Raw genomic sequence first — 19,810 nt, forward strand, 5'->3', positions numbered from 1 at the left:
TGATGCATCATCCTCCTATGTTTGATCTTAGTTTTCTAGATTATTTGATTTCCTCTTGTTTCTTCCTTTTTTTCTATTCCCTTCAGTTTCCTTCACAGTATCCCACAATCCAGGTGATGACAGCTATGACTGACTGTGAATCCTCCTACCCCCACTCCTGCACCGCCCCTCACCCTCCAACCTCCTCTCATCTTAATCACATGTTCCTTTCTCCTGGACAGACTCTTCCTGTGACCCCCTCTGTCTCCCCCCTTTCTCCTCTGCACATTGAAAATGCGTTAGTTTCACCTGTACCGGTGTCTCTCGTACCGTCCCCCTCAACCTTGCTGGGTACGGTGGCACCCACGTCCCCACTGCACCAGCCCAACGCTGTTCTAAATGTTAGATCTGAGGCTTCTCATTCACAACCTGCGTTTATATCAGCACCAACCACCCACCCCATACACACACACACTGCCCCGTGCCAGAACACACACCCTCCCACAAACGGCAGCACTCAGCCTCTGATACAGGTAATTATGATGGCTGCAGATGTTTACCAAGAGGGTGTGAACTGGAACCTTTGATTGTGATAATCTCTATCAGGTTGTTTTTTTTTTGTTTGCAAAAACTGTTAGGGTCACTGTGATGTTGTTTATTTGTTAAAGTCAGATTGATAAATAATACAGATGAAAAATGGCTTATATTTTTTTGCTGACACATGTTGTTATACATACTGCACTTCATAGATGAAAATCCTGTCGAATATTTGAGGAATTCTTATCAAGAAACGACACAAATATTTGAATATCTCAAAATGTTTTCAAAGGATTCTTCCAAGATAACATATTTATGTATGATAAGAATGTGTTATCTTGTTTGTCTTTTCCAGCAGGTTCCCCAACATGCCCAGGCCAGCCATCCTGAGCTTGTTCCCTCTGCTCATCCAGTCCAGCCTGCAGTCTTCTCCTCACCTCTGCAGAATGGGTCAGACCCTGCTGCTGCTGCCCAGCTGGACAACAAGAACCCGTGCCAGCTGGCCCTGCAGGCCCAGAGTCAGGTTCAGAGCCAGATTCCTGTACTGCAGCCCTCTGACTCTCAGAGAGTTTCATCTGGGTCTGCCAGCTCCAGTCTGACTCAGCAGAAACAGCTCAGTAGTCTCACCGGAGCTGCAGGTCAGGGTCCAACAGAGACCAACACAGAGGTATGGACACATACTGTAACTCACTTCTACATTTTTTAGTTCTCATTTTGTATCTCTTCCTCTGCCCACCTTGCTTTGCAAACAAACAAGTGCACCCACGTGTATCACTGTACTTCCTCTCAAGTCACAGTCAGAAATGTAATCTAAAATGAAATACCCGATAAATGTTACTTTTTTTATTCCTTCTCTCTGGTACTGTATTTGTTTTGTCTGTAGGATCAAGCTGCAGAGAAACACACTGGAGGACAGAGCTATGACAGGTACTAGCTTCTTTCCCCTCAGCCATGTTTGCAGGTGACAAGTCAGAGATTCTAAGAAATGTAAGAAATGCATATTGGATGTGAGTCACAGCTCTCAAGGGCTGTCAAATGGACATTAATCCCTAGAGCAGCAGTATGCCTGATAAGCAGTGACCTGAATGTTGTTATAATGCATTTGGTTTTAAACAGTTTCCCAACCTCTCTTACTTCAGACTTAAAGAGCTCTGTTGTTTACATTGTTACAGTAGCCACACCAATAAGTGCCACGTTGAAAAGGATGCCTAGCAGAAACTTGCATTGGTTGACTACATCCCTCTTTTGTCTCAAACAAAAAGTGAAAGCTTAAAACATTATCAACATTGTTTGCCTTTAGAAAACATTGAGGGCGTTCCACCAATCCTCAACATATGTACTGTATTATATGTTGTGTAATGTGGCGCTAGATGACAGCTGTCTATGCCAACTTTGTCTGGAGGTACGTTGATCAACGGACAGCTCTCCAGCTATACAAAAATTTCTGTAAAACCAGAGTGAACACTGATCAACACTCTTATGGCATCTATCAATCTTTCGTATCGGTGTCCAGCAGCAGCTAAAACTCCTTTTAATTTCAGAAATTATCTTCATAATGAATAGCAGACAGTTAATCCCCCACAAATCTACTGTATATCCCCTTTAAGTTCATGTTGAGTTTAGTGTCACCCATGGTTGACATATCAGACGTTTGCCAAATCCTGCAGGAGATCCAGAGCAGCAATAAACTTTACAAAACCTTTTCACTAAGCTCCATATCGAGGCGAAGAATTAGAAGATTTTCAGCAGGTTGTGTGACACACTGAGATAATTCCTTTCTATTTATCACGCACCTTATTTACTATCTCTCCTTTTGTCAATCCACTATCTGTATTTGAGCAACAGTTGTGAACATGTTGGAATGGGCACGTTGTGATCTTGAAACCACCTAAATGTGGAGCTGTGTGCTCAGTATTCAGGTATTCATGAATAAGGCTTATACATATTAATACTTAAACTGATGTACTTGCCTCTCCTCACCAAAACCAGCGTCAACTCTGATGCCACGTCAGGGAAGGAGATGAGTGACGGTTACGAGGGGACACATGGAGGTAAAGGCGAAGGGAAAGTCCGCAAACACCACCGCAGGTCCACACGCACTCGTTCACGGCAAGAGAAGATTAGCAGGCCAAAGCTCAACATGCTCAATGTGGGTAACCAAAATATATTCCGACAAGGAAGACGTTTCTTTAAGACAATGTTCGTAGTAGACAATGTATTTATTGTGTCTGCTCTTGTTGCAGGTGTGCAACACTGGCGATAAGATGGTCGAGTGTCAGTTGGAAACTCATAACCACAAAATGGTCACTTTCAAGTTTGACCTGGATGGAGATGCACCGGAGGAGATTGCTACATACATGGTATGTAGGAGACAAAGTCACTGCCACTTTAATTGATGCAAAGGTTTTTGTAACATGCTGTGATCAGTGAAGCCAATGCTGAAGTGCCTTAAACTTGCATTCTTTCTAACAGCCAGCAGGGGGCGACTCCTCTGGTTGCAAAAAGAAGTCTGATTGTATAGAAGTCTATGAGAAAATGACCTTACTTCTCACTTGATTTATTACCTCAGTAAACATTGTAAACATGAGTTTATGGTCTCAATCGCTAGTTTCAAGTCTTCTTCAATACAGCATGATGTTCATTTAGTGAATTATGGTCTCATTTAGAGTCAAATAGACGATAAAGCAGGGGATGCTTTAGGGCGTGGCTACCTTGTGATTGACAGGTCGCTACCACAGCGTTGTCCGATCTGGGAGTTGTTTACGCTTTCGTCTTACAACTTTAACCCTTCCACAGTGTGTTTTGAGTTCATTAAAGTTAATTATAACCTTTCGGTTGCCTAAAAATGTCTTATTCGGCGTTCGGCTGTCCTTAACTCCACCCTCTCGTGTCACTTCTGGTTACAAAAAAAACTAGATGCCGACGGCCAAAACGCCAAACTCGAGGCTTCAAAACGGCAGTCCACAAACCAATGGGTGACGTCACGGTGACTACGTCCACACATATATAGTCTATGGCTGTCAGCTGCCTGAGATGCTTTCTTATGGCTCAGAACTCTAAAACTCTCCGTGTTGCTGTTCTGAGCTGCAATGCAGCAAAAACATTTGTCTGTCTCTCTCTCTCTCTCTTTTACTACGTTTCTCTCCTCCAATCCCAATCAATTCATAATGGGCTCATATTTATAGATAGATGAATATTGATGGCATATCTGCTCCACAAACTTATCATGTATAATATAGGTGGTCCAAGGCAAACGCCTACTTGTGAAGCTTATTAAAGCGAGTCATTTAATTAACTTTTATGATGTGAACTGCTTGGAGACATAAATACTTAATAAACTTAACAAATTATGCAAAAGTAGTCCATGGATTTTCTTGGATATAAAATTGAATGGAGAATGTGTCTGGAAATTTCAATCATTTTGTTCATTAACTCCATTTCTTGGTAAGCTAAAAACCTTTTAATGTTGTGTTGCCTTTTTCTTCATCGTGCCCCTCAGGTGGAGAACGATTTCATTCTGCCTTTAGAAAAAGAGGTGTTCATTGAGCAGCTGAAGGACATCGTGGACAAGGCTGAGGACATGCTGAGCGAGGACACCGAGGGTGAAAGGAACTCCGACCAGGGAGGCAGTCCCAAACAGAGCGAAGGCGCTGGCGCTCTGGGAACGGAGGTGAGAAGGGAACTGTTGACAGTTAATAGTTGCGATGGCACAATCTGTCTACGAGTGCCTCGGATACATCATCCTGACAGCACTCTCAAGATGACTTTGCGTGCACGCTGCCAAAAATACCACTCTTGCTGATGTGACATTTTGATCTAACTGAATTTGCTTCTGAGGTTCAGCTCTTTATCTGGCACAGGAAACCTTTTAAATGCCTATTAAAGTGATACACATGCATCAAATCTGTGTAGTAATCCTTCGTTTTCTTTAGGCTTCCGCACCCAGCACACCACAGCTAGTGTACCAGCAAAATGGTAAGACTTTGAGCCACCTGGAACTTATATTCCCTCAAACAAAATCCACTCACATGTTTCAGTTCTAGTTATCTCAACTGCCTCCCTGTACATCTGCATTCTTAAGAAGCCTGTTATGAGGATGATTTTATGAATGACATTGAAATCTGTTTGTATTCTCACTTTTTTTTATTTTGCTTTCAAAGTGGTCAGTCAATACCTTTTTAGCTCTTCTGCTGAGTTGGTTTTATAGTAGATGTGCATTTCTGAGTTTTTCTTTCTCTCTGTCCTTGACAGTCCTCCACACTGGCAAGCGTTGGTTTATCATCTGCCCTGTGGCTGAGACGCCTGTGTTAGACAAAGAGAAGACTACATCGCACACCTCTGCAGCCCTGGGTATGCTGCACGCTCAGAAATACAGCGTATCATTAATGCTTCTTTTGTGTCTTAAGATGCACTACTTACTAAATGAAATTCTTTAACATAAGCATCGTGAGCAGCAGTTTTCTCTGCCAGGAGTATATTTTCTATAGAAGTAAACTGAATCGTCTTACTTGCTGCTGTTGATAGTGAAGACGCTGTGCATGCATCAGAGTGTGCTTCTGTGTGGTTCATCTGTAGGGGTCAGTTATATAAGAGTGCTTCTGCAGTGGTTCTAGGCAGAAATGGGTGGGATTTATACTCCAGCTGACAGAGCCTGATGGGGGAAGACAAGCAGTGATGTAACATCCTGGCACCCACAGGACCCAGCTTCTCTTCTTCACGGCCTTGGCTGTTTAACTCCCAATCTGTTCTACTCCTAATTAACGTCATCTTTTTATGTCTCCAGAATCTGAAACGTCTGCCTCCTCATCAGTCAGGCCCAACAGCAACACGCCTGTAGTGACTACCGCCGTCGCATCTTTATCCTCCCAAAGCCTGTCCTCCTCCTCCTCCCCTGTGCCCCCCGCAGCTCAGACCTCAGTGCAACCTCAAGACCAAAATGTTGACAAAACCCGGATCCAGCAGTCTCAGCCCTGTGTAACTAAACATGCCCTCGCTGCTGCTGGGACCAGCCATCACAACTCCCTTCCTGTGGAAGAGCCTTGCATCTCTGCTGTCTCTATGGTAACGGATATTCCATGCTGCGCTATTGTGCCACCTGTCTCTCTGGATGTGAATGCTGTTGATAACGGAGCGGCTAGTAGTTTGACCTCTTCTCAAACTAATCAGCACAACCAGAAGGCCAGTCCTGCTGGAGACCTACCCCCTCAGCTGGCATCCCATCAGTCTGTGGTCCTGCAGCAACCCTACGCCACGCCCATGCAGCCCGGGACCGTCACCTCCCAGCCGCAGAGTCCAGCACATCAGACCTCCCAGAACTCCCAGTCAAGCCAACAGCAGCCAGTGAGCGGGGGTCCAGGCGAGTCAGACAGCGAGGGACCACGCAGGGTGGAGTTTGTAGACCGCACAATCAAGACTTTGGATGAGAAGCTGAGAAACCTGTTGTACCAGGAGCACGCTCCCTCCCAGCCCTCCAGCACTGCATCTGACCCCCAGGCCTCCAGCACAGAGGGAGTCAGCTCACCTCCAGTCTCAGACGGCCAGAACACCGAGGGAGCACTTACAAAGAAGAAAGGGGAGCCACTGGTAAAATACACTGTCTGTGTGTGTGAGTGAGAGAGTAATCTGAGCATTCAGACTTTGGTTAGGAGCTAAGTTAATGGCAGCATCATTGAATCATTTCTCCGCACCGTGTCATTGATTTGACTATTGGCTGTAAAGAGCAAGACTAATACTGTGTTTAGAAAGAGGGAAGGATAACACAATTACTGCTGTCAGCACCATAATTCAATGTGATCTCTCTCTCTGGCAGCTTCATTTTGTGTGTGTGTTTCATTGTGTGCATGCATTCTGCCAAAAACAGATCAGGGTCTGACTCATTCAGACAAAACTGAGGTCAGGAGAGGATAATGGCTAGTTTCACCACACTCATCTAGCGCAGGTAGCGATTTACTTGCCACTATTCAAATGATTCCAACCTCCCCCTCACACACCCTTCTCTTTCTCTCTGTTAGCCTCAGATTCCTGAGCGCACAGATAGTGTGGGTGCACTAAGTGACTCTGCAGTGGCAGGTGGGTAACATTTATTTATGTCCATATCGTATTATTACTGCATGCCGGTTTGAGAATCATTGTCATTGTTTTGAAAAACCCTCTTCCTGGTCCTTCAGCCACTAACAGGGGTTTGAACAAAAGCGATGTGACCGCCAACTCCAGTTCATACAGCTCCAAAAGCCGTTTTCAAGTAAGAATCCACTCTCAAAACCCTTAAATGGCACATCTGTTAAATTAAATTGTATTACCGATCATGACTTATGCCATTGTTTGTCCTGGATCCCGTTTGTTGGTTAAACATTGCATTAGTTAATGATGTTTATGGACCATAATTTTGTTATGAACATGGGTTTCTGTTCCTTCCAGATCATCCCCACTCCACCGGATGTCATTTATCGTTTAGAGAAAAGCAAGACGAGCTGCAGCACCTGCAGCTCCCCAGCACCCTCTAGTGGTTCCGGAGGGTCTTACAGCCTGAGCCAGGGCCTAGGCAGGAAAGAGAATGACTGTGTGGCTGTGGGCAGATCTTCTGTGACAGCTGTAGCTGATCATGCGACTGCAGGAACATCCAAACCCCCCAGTAGTAACCGTTACTCTGCCCCACCTAACTTCTACCATGCCACCCCCACTTCCAGCCCCGATCTCACCCCACGTCATATCCCCCGGGCCCAGACGATCGACACGCCAACCCATCACAGCTGGCATTACCACACCTCTCACCTCTACTCTGACTCAGCAGATGAGGACAGCAGCAGCGTAGCCCTTCCTCCAGCCCACCCCGCTCCCCCAGCTCATGCCCTGTCGGAGCACAGTGGAAGCGACCTCATGAAGAGGGCAGTGGCCTTCCTGCGGCGCTCTGGTCGGAGCAAAAGTGAGCAGAGCTCCGATTCACCGAGCCGACAGCCCGTGGCAATGAACGGTCACGCTCCCTCGCCTGCTGCAGGACATGCCCTCTCATCCTACATCAGCAGTGACAATGACTCTGAGTTTGAGGATGCAGATATGAGGAAAGAACTGCAGAAGCTGAGAGAAAAGTAAAGTAACCTACACACAAATGCATTCACCCACAGCTGAGCAAATGTGTTGCATATTCTGTATGTATGTGTAGGTATGCCATCAGAAGTCTGTGTATGATTTAATTTATGATTGTGGCATTTGGCCAGTGCTCTACCTCCATGTCTGAGAAGTGAAGCCAATGCGGAAGTGCCTTAAACTTGCATTCATTCTAACAGCCAGCAGGGGGCCACTCCTCTGGTTGCAAAAGGAAGTCTGATTGTATAGAAGTCTATGAGAAAATGACCCTACTTCTCACGTGATTTATGGTCTCAATTGATAGTTTCAAGTCTCAATACAGCATGATGTTCATTTGGTAAATTATGGTCCCATTTAGAGTCAAATGGACCATAAAGCAGGGTATGTTTTAGGACGTGGCTACCTTGTGATTGGAATGTTGCTACCTCGGCGTTGTCCGGTCTGGGTGTTTTCCGTGTTTCCGTCTCAGAACTTAAACCCTCTCATGTCACTTCTGGTTGCAAAAAAACAAGATTGCGACGGCCATAACGCCGAATTCGAGGCTTCAAAACGGCCGTCAACATATCAATCAGGGGGACTACATCCAGTTCTTATATACAGTCTATGCATTTTGCAGAAAACATCATTATGTTAACTGACAATAGATGTCGACGATGGATGTAATCATGGTTAATGGTCATGACTGCCTGGTAGTCATGACATCTTTGGCAAAGGAGGCCTATGTGCCCCCATTATAATTGGTTATTAAGTAGAGATATCGTATTTCCAAGTGATTAAAAACAAGTGTGCGTTCCCATCTCATTGAAAGACACCGATCTGGAGAGATACATTAACTCAGTCATGTTAAAAAAAAAAAATTAGGTTGCAGTTGTAACATGAACTTCAAGCATTCACTCTTCACAAGCTTGTTAACAGAACAAGTCTGTGATGTTGTATATTTTAGGAAACATTTTGTAGCATTGTGTCCCCCGACTCGAAATTACTAAACCATGACTTAAGGCTGCGAGTAGTAGAGAAATTAGAAAGTAATGGTTTGTAATGGAATGAAAAAGGTGTCAGTAACTTGCTAAAACAGCCAATTATCAGCAAGCAGACCGGCCATGCTAAAATGATGGCACTCGTTTCTGGCAACCGTAAGTGTGGTGCAGGTACAGGTGCAATGAGGATTATTTGACTTTGATAAGATGATTCATCCAAATGCAGTATGTGACTCATTGCTTTGACTGCTATGTTTGGCTGCCAGATGCAAATGTTTGATATTAGTCTAATCATAATACTGGTAAACTAAATGCACAAATAACAGATTTAGCTTGAACATCACAATACTTTCTTTTCCTGTGCACAGAGCTCGTTAAAAGCTTCAGTTATTGCCTTCTCATAGTATTTTCAGTGACATTAATGATCATGTAGAATCCCACAAAATGATCAGATGAAGTTGAGGTTTGTCAGTCGAGTCGACACGACTTGTTTCTGAAAGACATGGAGATGTTTTTAAATGACTTGGCTCATCAGGAGAGGATCTCTTGACGCAGGTATTATGACTGCACGCTCTAATGATAGAGGCTTTAGTGGACTACATGGAGAAAACATTACTGAGGCAATGCTTGAAAAAAAAAAAAAAAAAGACGCAGAAATTGACTAGCAGCCAGTTAATTTCCGTCTGTTCTCTCCCTGTACCTTCTCACTAGACACATGAAGGAGATCTCTGAGCTGCAGGCGTTCCAGAGGAATGAGATTGAGCATCTGTACACGGGGCTGGGCAAAACACTGCCTACCAATGTCGGCCTACTTCACGCTGCACCCCCAAGTGGCCGCAGGCGCAGGGCCAGCAAACACAAGCTGAAGGCTGGAAAACTGCTCAACCCGATGGTGCAGCAGCTCAAAAACAATCTTAACACCTCCACAGAGAGGAAAGGTGTGTGGGTTTGGATGATGGTGGTGGTGATAAGTGGTTTATGTGATTGTGTGCATAGGAGAGCATTTTCAGTCTGAAAGCACACAAGTGGAAAAACACAGGAATGGCGTCAGGTTCAGAAAACCGTAGGAGTGTGTGATTCACAGAGTGATTCACTCTGTGAATCACTCTTTTCTTCTTCTTTTTTTCACCAAGGTGATAGTGCTGCCAGCTCATCCAGCTCCCCGGCTAAAAGTTCAGTTCTGTCGGACGGCTCTGCTCACTCCAGTGGCAGCTCTAGCTCCAGCACTCAGCCCAGTGCCGCCCCAGAGCAGGTCCACACCCAGCAACCCTGTTCCTTAAAGGGCTCTTTCTCCTCAGACAACATCTACGCTGGGCTACACGGAGATGGAACGGCCAACCAAGCTGGCCCTGGCCAAGGTACACATTATAGGTTCATGTGCATGCTGATGTGTGTGTGGACGGGACATGCTATATACAAAACAGCCACTAGGGCTAAGGTAAATGCTTAACAGTGTTAATGTTGTCCATACTGTCCATGGACATCATCTCGAAGGCTTACAGACACAAACACACCTCGTACTGTGTGTAGGACCAATTACACATATATACAATTTTAGCCATATGATAAACATAAATATTTGTAAATTTACTAATGAGATGACTAGCATCTGTCAGATTGAGAAAATGAGAAATGGCACTTATGCGCTATACATCAATATGTGCATTGTGTCCTGGTATATACCATCTGTGTCTCATGTAATCAGTATGCATCAATAAGGAGTTTCTGAAGCTATAACGATAACCAATAATTGGTTGGAGGTTGGCACTATAGCCAAAAATTTAAGTGGTAAAGTTCACTTTGTAAATTCAAGTCATAGTTTTTTTATGTAGCATTGGGAGAAATGAATCTAGCAAAGAGCAGTGAGTTAATAGTCAGATACACAGGTATTAAAATAAAATAACGGAAAAATGATTCACAGTTAATCTACTATAATGTATAATAATAATAATAATAATACGTTTGACTTAATACATATGACTCATAATTTTTCAGCAGCCATTATATAACCAAATTATTAACCAAGCCACGTTTTAGTCTAATGCAAGTTAGACAGTTGAACAAAAATAGAGACGGATACATTTTAAAGCTAAAAGGTCGGTTCATTCTAACAGTCAATAACACCTGCTTACAACTGCAGATAATAAAATATGGCTCTCTATGTATTTTGCTAACAATATTTTGGAGTTAGTGACCACAGGATCCCTCTTTGTAAAATGTCACTGTAGCGTATAAATTCTTCCGCAAGACACTAGTTTTGTGCTTTAAGCTGTAGCACTTTTCCATGTTTTTTAAGTTTGAAATGTTTAGATTTAATTCAATATAAGATAAAGATTGTGCAGCTGATGAATGTAGATTTCTGTCTAAAATCTTTTTGTCAGATCTAAGCCTCAGTCAAAGTCTTTGGGTATTTTGTGTAGCTGGTTGATTTATGGCTTTCAAATGTGGTTCAAAATGATTTTGTTTTTAATTTACTTAATTTTTTTATACATATTATTATTTGATCATTTTGATACAATGTATAATTAAACTTTTTTAAACTGTAGACATTTTTACTACATTCATTCTTAAATTGTAGTGTTCTTTTCTTATTTATGCTGTGACAAAAGCACATTTGGGGACAGGTGCAAATTACTACAAGCTGTAAACACTTTTATATTACCCCATTAAAATAAGCAATAATAAATGAATTCACAAACAAATAATATCAGGGTAAAACCCCAAAGATGCAACCACACTAGCCTGACTGGATAGTTTCCCAGCTCCCCTAATAACACTCTATTATCAGATGTAATTATTGGCAGAAAATTCTCATGAATCACCAGATGATGATGATGATGATAATAATAGTGGGATCCTGCATAGCGTGCTCTCCTTCTTAGTATCCTTTGCTGGTGCTTTTGATGGTGGGGGTTTCTCATCCCAGTCTCTGTACACTTTTACAAAGTGTCTCTCTTGTTTCTTCTCTTCTTCCCTCTTATATTCATTTTTACAGGCTGGACGGTTTACCACCAAACGTCAGAGAGAGTCACCTATAAATCTAGTAGCAAACCACGCACTAGATTCCTCAGTGGACCTGTGTCTCTGTCCATCTGTTTGTATTTGTTCTTTTCTATTTCCCCTCACTCATTTCCATCTTCTCTTTGTTTAACTTGCCTCTCTCTTCTATCAACCAATTTATTTATTTATTTATATATCTGTAATATAGTGGATCTTCTATATCAATCTCCTCACAGGCCTCCTCACCTGACACACTGTACATCACCCATTTTCTATTCCTACAACTCCCTCCCTCCTCCCCCAACCCCCTCCTTCAACGTCCTCAAAGCTGTATGATATTTTTCTTCTGACCACCAAAGGATCTCCATCACATGCACACGTGATGTTGACACGTATGTCTACAAAGTCAAATGACTCTAGCTAACATAGGCACACCAGAATCAAAGGCTTGTGCAGCCAGGAAATGTTTCCTTTTCATCTTCAAGTAATCAATGTAGCAGGTCACATTTCTGTGTTTTAGCTTATGACTTGGCTGAACATCCCTTCACCTGTTACAGCTGTTAGATGTTGTAATTGGTGCAGAATTGTGTTTGTGACACTTGGTGCTTTTGGTTCCCAGTCAGGTTCCTGGTAAAAGCTCATGCTTAAGCTATGACTTCCATTAATATAATCTGTGCCCTCTTGGTGCTTGAAGTTCTGCATCAGCTTTTATTTAAAACCCTGGGGCGATGAATTCATCCTGCTCCTCCGATGTAGTCAATTATCGCCATTATGGGAATTTGATTAAAGGCGCTAAATACAGGATTGGGAACATTTCTCTTGCCTCTCAACATGGCGATGGTGAGCAGGCGACTTGTAGCTAACAGTGCTAAAAGTGCAAACAACGGCGAAGTGCTGACAGAGGTAACAGTGTTTACCTGGGGGGGAACCTGAAGTGGGTACCACACTTATCAGCTGTAACTGCCGTATGAGAGCTGAGCAGAGCAGCGGCCATGAGCTAGCCAGTGGAGCACGCTCACATGCACGAAAATGCACTAAAAGCATGCATGGCCAGCCCGAGGATGTCAACAAAGCACAGAGAAGCTCTGATTACAACACACACACACACACAGAGGGAGAGTGACTTCATTCTCTGTTCAGGTAGACATTATTCCTCTCAATCTTTACATAGCAAATAGTTGTTTGATGCTATATTATTAATCTGAATATCATATTTAGCACCTTTTAAATCCACTATGTAGAATTGAAAGTTTTCTGACTTTGGTGCCTCCGGTGGTAGTATCAAGAAAGACACTGGCAGACAGTAATCTACACATGTTTAACTGAGTTGCAAATTGAACTCCAATTCAAGTGGCTTGCATTTGGATGTCGATTTTGAAAATTGATAGTGACAGCTATATATCTTCTATTTCAATGAACCATTTTAGATCTCTTTTCTTTACAGAAAAGTTGCGGAATGACTTCAGACCTGTTGCGCCTTGTGCAGGCATTTAGATTTAGATGGGTTTCGCTATAGTCTCTGATTTCTTTGTTTGGTATGTTATGTTGAAACCACGTCCTGGTCTGCATTGCTGGGTAGACCTTCAGATAGTTGTAGTAGCTAACATGTGCTTTGTCGTACATTTGTGCACTTATACTGTGTAAATATAGCCTTTGTGTAATCCTGTAGCAGCGACACTGTCTCTGGTGGTCAGAAAGACTGAAGTAGAACAAAAAGTAACTGGCTCTGTGAATTCAGAATGACCCCAAAGAGTCTGGACTCCATTCAGTTTCTTGGCATGAATATTGAAAAGGAAACATTTCCAGGGTGTGCGTGCCTCTTTTAGTTCTGTGTGTGTGGCCTCGCCACAGCCCAGGCTGCAACCTGGTTGTTATAGGTATTTCTCTGTACTCTGGCAATCATCCACAGTTCACAGTTCACAGTTCCATTCATAACCATTCATTCACATGTGGGTAGAATCTATAATGCCCCCTCCCCCTCATACAAATGCTTTGTGCAGTGCTTCTGGCTTTAAAAAAAACAGCCCCCACAGCGCACTGGGGCTCGTTCTCTCCAAACATGGGCCTGAGGTCAGATCTAAAACTAGACAGTGTGCCTGTTTGTACCAGTGTGTCTGTGTACATGTGTGAGAGAGAAAGCCTTTATTACACCCTATTTATTTTTCGTGTGTTTCCATCCACTGTTAATTTTTATTGTATAACATCTCCCCAAGTCCAGGCACTTTGCCCAAGTCAGCACTCCTCTGTATACTAACACAGAGAACCCCCCTCCCAGCCCTCCCCTGATAGGCAGGGCCCTTTGCTGTGGTAGAGGACAGCTCTCTGTCCCTCATGTTTGGACGGAGAAGACGTGCATGGTGCAGGCGCCAGGCAGGGCACTGATGGAGACTTGCTCCGCCATATGAAGGGCTGTATCATCAATATTACTTCTTTTATCTCCTTCCACCTCTCCTGAGTTACCTGCATGTTTCCGACCAGTGCTGACTCTGATGAGTTCCAGCTAGTATCTGTGTGCTCTTTTCAGTTTGACGTTTTATTTTTATTTTGGTTTCACATTTTTTGTTTCACAGGCATTCTCACATCGACAAAGGGATCTCTTTTTAATCCAGGCTCCAGTCTTCCTTTCTTAGAAAACACTATTACCTTGTTGCGGTCTCCTCCCTACCAACTAACGGACCAATCCTTTATACTAAATCTTACAATTAAATAAATTATTTTTAGGGCTGTCAAAGTTAAGTTAAGTTAATAACGCGTTAACGCAAATTTGTTTTAACGCCACTAATTTCTTTAACGCATTAACGCAACTTGCGATTTTTAGGTTGTAGCAGGCTCAGTTTTAAAGCTAGTGAAGATACTGATATCACATGAACCTAAAAAACCTAAGGAATCCACTTGCATCAACTAGTTCATACTAGCTTGTTGCGAAGGAACCTAAATTATGCTAAACTTGGTGCAAGTCATAGTCAAGTCAGCACACTGACACACTGACAGCTGTTGTTGCCTGTTGGGCTGCAGTTTGCCATGTTATGATTTGATCATATTTTTATGCTAAATGCAGTACCTGTGAGGGTTTCTGGACAATATCTGTCATTGTGTTGTTAATTGATTTCCAATAATAACTATATACATACATTTGCATAAAGCAAACATATTTGCCCACTCCCATGTTAATAAGAGTATAAATACTTGACAAATCTCCCTTTAAGATACATTTTGAACAGATAAAAATCATGCAATTAATTGCGATTAAATATCTTAATCGATTGACAGCCCTGATTATTTTACTTTATTTGTAAAGGCAATTAACATGATAGTGACTGCCTTTTACCAGATCTGTATCCAACACAACATTGTTAAAAACTAAAGAAAACATTTCAGTTGTTTTCAGTAAGTTCATTTCGAAGGCAGCATGAAATATGATGGTCTTCATCATGACAGTGTTGCTATAAATCAGTGCAGGAACTATTTACAACCCATCACAAACCAAACCAAACCAAGGCTAGGTGTGCTTGTCTCTTTCGTGTCAGGTTCACTTTCTAATAGATTTCCCATTTTATAGAGTACACCTAGGCTCTTCCTTCCAGTCCTCCTCACTTTTAAACCCCCTTTGTCCTCCTTTTCCCTCCTTCTCTTTCCCCAATTGTTTTGATAGCTGAATGTGCTTTTGAAGCAGCTTGTCCACATTACGTGTGGTGTGCAGTGTGTCCTGGCCTAACTGTTTCTGTCTTGTGCTGTTTTACCTTTTTATAGGGTCCACTCTGAAACGACTATGTCTAGGCAAAGAGCGCAGTAGTAGTAACTATCTCATTTACTTTCTTACTCTCTGTCTCTCTTACTCTGTCCTCACTATTTTAGTCCTCCTTATGTTTGTGTGTGCACTTTATTTTCTTTTTTTTTGTTTCGGCACTTTGTTGCAGTTATTGTTGAAAATGTGGGTACTCTACAGACTGTTGCATTAATTTACGTTGGTTGTCGTTTTGCATGGCGGTGTCGATGTCTTGATTGCTGAATTTTGTCACTGCTTGCATATCAGACATTTCATTTGTCTATAATAACTCATGAAAGTCACTCATGTTGCAATCCTTTGGCTGCTATGTTGGCAAAATATTTCACAGTAAATACGTTGTATACACATTTACTCTGGCCTCAACAAAATCATGAGGATTTTTCTTAAAAGTTGGCTTTCATGAAGGAGATAATACAGGCTCATTGTCAAAAGTGCCTTAAATTGCGCCATACAGCAGCCAATTGATTTGACTGTCAGTTTTTCTTTTTTAACTGGACAGATTTTTAAAACTTTTTGTGTCTTTTCAGGGTCTTCTCTCAACACCGCCACAGCTCAAACAGCCTCCGCTCAGACACAGCCGTCACTCACCACAGCCACGCCCTCGCCGTCTCCCCAGCCAATCTCACGGCTCGCTCAGGTCCAGACCAACAACAGCAACAACAAGAGAGGCACGTTCACCGACGATCTCCACAAACTGGTGGACGACTGGACGAAGGAGACTGTTGCGGCGGCCAATCAGCTACGCCCCTCCCTCAACCAGATCAAACAGCAGAGGCGCCAGCAGGACCTGGAGGGCAGAGCGCCGCCCATGGGAGCAGCTACGCATGAGGTATCCGAAACGGAGATCAGGGATAGACGATAAAGGATCAGCATACTTGCCAACCTTGAGACCACAAAAATAGGGAGGATTTGAAAACCAAAGTGGGGGGTTTGGGGGTCCCCCTGAAATTAGGCTAATATTCATCAGTTTTCATTCATTCATTTTTTGCCCTGCTTGAGTATTTCTTTCTCTTAGTACTCTCCGTCTTTTACTCACTGAAGGCCCTTTCAGACACAACGGCACCACTGAGCTCTGAAACACTTCAAGCGCCACGACGGCTTTTCACTGCGTCGAGCAAAGCCCAACTTTGGTTGCTGCACGCTGTGTCGCGAGCATCTCTTCCATTGGGAAACGACTTGGAATGATTTGGTGTAGCTGTATTGTCGTCCAGGTGGAAACAGTAGGGCTTATACACCTTGTACAGTGCCAGAAACAGGTTGAGATAAGGAAAAGGAAAAAAAAGGTGTGAAAATGTGTCATAAATCGGGAGAAATACCGGAAAATTGTGACCCCGGGAGGAAAACCGAGAGAGGGCAATGAAAAACGGGAGTCTCCCGGGGAAAATCGGAAGGGTTGGCAAGTATGAGGATTAGTTGTACTTTGATCTGTGACATTTGAGGCGGTCTATGCACAACTTTGTACAACAACTCCCTTCTGTTTCAGATGAAATGCCATGTTGGTACCCACAAGTTCCAGCTGCCACTTTCCTGTCCCCTGACTGCTGCCCTAGGCCCCGGTATGCCCTCAACCTTAGCTCCCAACGCCTCAGCAATGCTCCCTCCTGGGTACCTTTTACCATCGGGCTCCTATGGAGGGATGGTTCCTGGTCCTCTTTTCCCCCAGCAGTGGCCTGGCATGCCTAGTCCTGTAGGGTCCGCGGGTCCTGTAGGCCTGCTCGGTGCTGCAAGAATGATGCCCTATGCCACGATGGCAAACCCAGGGATCCAAGCCTATCCTCTGGTCATGCACGACCCCGAGAACGGTCCGAAAACCACGAGGACTACCTAATCTGCTAACTAATATTTGTTAGTGTGTCTGGGCACGATAGTCCAACTCCACTCCGCTCTGGTTCACCAGAGCCACACATGTACATAATGTGATCTTGTAAATAACATGACGCCAGTGTTGATATTCTTTATACAACACCTATATCTGTAGTTAATGTGTGTGTGTGTGTGCGCGCGGGTATGTGTGTGTGCTATACAGTGTGTTAGTATGTATGTCTGAATACCTAATGCTTTTTGGCTTCGGTTTTGACTAAACTCAGCCATACAAGAGAATTTGTCTGCAGTCACGAAGAACGCATTTCACTTTATTCTCTGTTACTGCAGTTTTCACATGGATTTTTTTGCCTTCCTCTGTGTTACGTACACTTTAAACACTACATTGGAATCCAAATACCAGTGGTTTGAGATACAGTAACAGGACAGTATTTATGATGAAGATATCTGAAGGAATGTAGTGCCTTGAACATTGATTTATAGATTATTTTCTTCTGTGAAACAAAGCATGTCTGCATCCAAGTTATTTTATTTGACAGTAGCTTGAGTGCAGTCCTTTTTTTTTTTTTTAATGCATTACAGACACTTGTTGTTTTTTGGTTTACATATGAATGCCCTTGTAGAAACTGCACTATTAACACAGTATATGCTCTTATTTAAAATAATAAAATCATGTTTTAACCCTTGTTTACTTTCCACCCCTGTGACAGATGGAATGCCATAGTGGTGAGATGTACCGTTGCCTTGCAGAATCAAATGGTTAATGTATGACTGATGAGAGGAAGGATTAAAAAAAAAAAAGTTACGCCAGCAGCCAAATCCACTCTTTCAGGTCAAATGGTTCAGTCGGACACGGCCTCTTTTTGATAGGACAGCTGGTGCGTTGGGCAGCACAAGAGCCGTCAGTGTTGTAGCCTTGTGCTCAGAGGAGAGGTGGTGTCCAGAGCCATATATATACTGTACATAGTTCTTTCTACAGTATATGCCTCTGGTAGTGTTCGGATCTGAATGTAGCAATTAATATGTGAAGGCTCGAGGCTTAAAAGTGCAATTTAACCCCTCCACAAAGCTTTGATCGTGGCCTTGCCACAAGCCTTATCTCTGATGTGTGCAACAGGAGCAAGCTGAAAAAAAGTTGAACAAAGTTACAAATCACCAAGCAACAGACAGAAGTTACCGGGCAAAGTATAAACATTACAAACCACCACACAATCAAGTCACTACTGCTAAATGCTCTTTCAACTTGGCTATCCTACTACTCAGCATACACTTTATGTGAAATGTTTTGTGCAATCACCTGTCAAGTCTGATGTTTTTTAAATTATTTGATGTTTAAAGCTTGATTTTTTTTATTTATTTTTTTGATGCTGCTATCGTCTGAGGTGATTCCACTGTACAGTTAAGCATTATATTCACATAAGATGGTACTTAAATAAAGAAAAACTCCTCAAATTATCAAATGAGATGCTCACAAAGCAGTGTTATTGCCTTGTTGAAATTTTGATGTTTATTTCCCTGGTTGCTTTGGATGACCGCCTTTTTTTTCTTTCAGTACTATATATATCGCAAAATTCAAATGATGCTTGATGCGGGAGATTTGCGCAACATATAGTCTCCAACCTATGTTTAAGAGGTTCCTACACTGTACATAGTGGGTTTCATCACCTGTACTTTTTTATCACTGACAAGCATGGCCAACTTTTCATGTTCCACAAAGCAAAGATAACCATATAGCTACACAATGGTTAGGTATTTCACATCGCCACAACACATTTGAAAGGTTTCAGCATCTCGATTCTGCCAAGCTGTGAATTGTACAGTTTTCTTGTAGTTTATATTTGTACATTTTTTTTTTTTTTTTTTGACTGTTTAGAGATGATGGTGATGGTGGTGGTGGTGGTGGTGGGGTTGTTTTGATGTATATTATGCCATCAATTTGGTTTGAATTGGACTTTTATAGGATATTATGTAGAGTCTTCTGCTTTGGTGAAGTACTTCCAATAGTAAGAGATTTCTGTTCTCTGTCACTCGTATCTGGTTTTGTTCCACCTCCGTCGCTGCCAGCTCCTGGTGAGCAGAGGAAGGAATGACTATTGTTGGCATGTTCATTTGGATGCAGTGATCAAACGGAGGAGCTGAGATGCACAGAGGAGGAGCAGTCCTGAACACTTTCTCCTCTGCTGCTCATCTCTCTGGACAACATTGCCCCCTGGTGAATTATGCTCTGATTGTTCAAGGCTTGTATTCAAACTGTGTGGGATTGCTTCTGCCTGCTGTTTGTCCCACTGCATTACCCCACCCTACCCTGCTGCACTCTAATCACAGACTGTATGTTGAGAGAGAAATAAATATTATTTTGTGCTTGATGGTATGTTTCATTGTTGTTTCTTTTGCCTTTTTTTTTATTTTCAGAGGCTATATTCATATTACAATGAGGTTAAGGTTATGTAGAATGGAGTTAAACCTGCATTAGGCAGAATATTTTTGGCACCATTGGGCAAAAATTCTATAATGACCTTTCAGCATATTGTAATTCAAGTGTTCTGAGAGAAAACTAGACTCCTGCACCTCCTCATCTCTCTGTTTTCATGCTTTAAAAAATCTAGCCCGCGACGGGAGACTTTGG

At 42.8% G+C, this 19,810-nt stretch overlaps 1 protein-coding gene across 13 annotated transcripts in view; it reads left to right on the plus strand.

Annotated features, from left to right (window-relative positions):
• Positions 1-19,552, plus strand: part of LOC141772654 (serine/threonine-protein kinase WNK2) — a 48,907-nt gene extending 29,355 nt beyond the window's left edge. For 5 of the 13 annotated variants that reach the window (XM_074643890.1, XM_074643888.1, XM_074643886.1 and 2 more), the window contains 18 exons: positions 87-512; positions 872-1,183; positions 1,400-1,443; positions 2,506-2,665; positions 2,760-2,876; positions 4,016-4,186; positions 4,449-4,491; positions 4,768-4,866; positions 5,300-6,099; positions 6,528-6,584; positions 6,674-6,757; positions 6,934-7,601; positions 9,288-9,514; positions 9,710-9,934; positions 11,572-11,670; positions 15,327-15,371; positions 15,891-16,192; positions 16,847-19,552. In XM_074643890.1, coding sequence (XP_074499991.1) covers positions 87-512; positions 872-1,183; positions 1,400-1,443; positions 2,506-2,665; positions 2,760-2,876; positions 4,016-4,186; positions 4,449-4,491; positions 4,768-4,866; positions 5,300-6,099; positions 6,528-6,584; positions 6,674-6,757; positions 6,934-7,601; positions 9,288-9,514; positions 9,710-9,934; positions 11,572-11,670; positions 15,327-15,371; positions 15,891-16,192; positions 16,847-17,191 — 4,224 coding nt within the window. In that variant the 3' untranslated portion in view covers positions 17,192-19,552. Of the gene's footprint in view, positions 1-86; positions 513-871; positions 1,184-1,399; positions 1,444-2,505; positions 2,666-2,759; positions 2,877-4,015; positions 4,187-4,448; positions 4,492-4,767; positions 4,867-5,299; positions 6,100-6,527; positions 6,586-6,673; positions 6,758-6,933; positions 7,602-9,287; positions 9,515-9,709; positions 9,935-11,571; positions 11,671-15,326; positions 15,372-15,890; positions 16,193-16,846 lie in introns of all 13 variants that reach the window. The other 8 variants (XM_074643889.1, XM_074643887.1, XM_074643893.1 and 5 more) reach the window with 8 other exon arrangements.
• The last annotated feature ends 258 nt before the right edge of the window (positions 19,553-19,810 follow it).

Source organism: Sebastes fasciatus, chromosome 8 (genome assembly GCF_043250625.1).
Source record: "Sebastes fasciatus isolate fSebFas1 chromosome 8, fSebFas1.pri, whole genome shotgun sequence".
In the NCBI taxonomy this organism is placed as follows: domain Eukaryota; kingdom Metazoa; phylum Chordata; class Actinopteri; order Perciformes; family Sebastidae; genus Sebastes; species Sebastes fasciatus.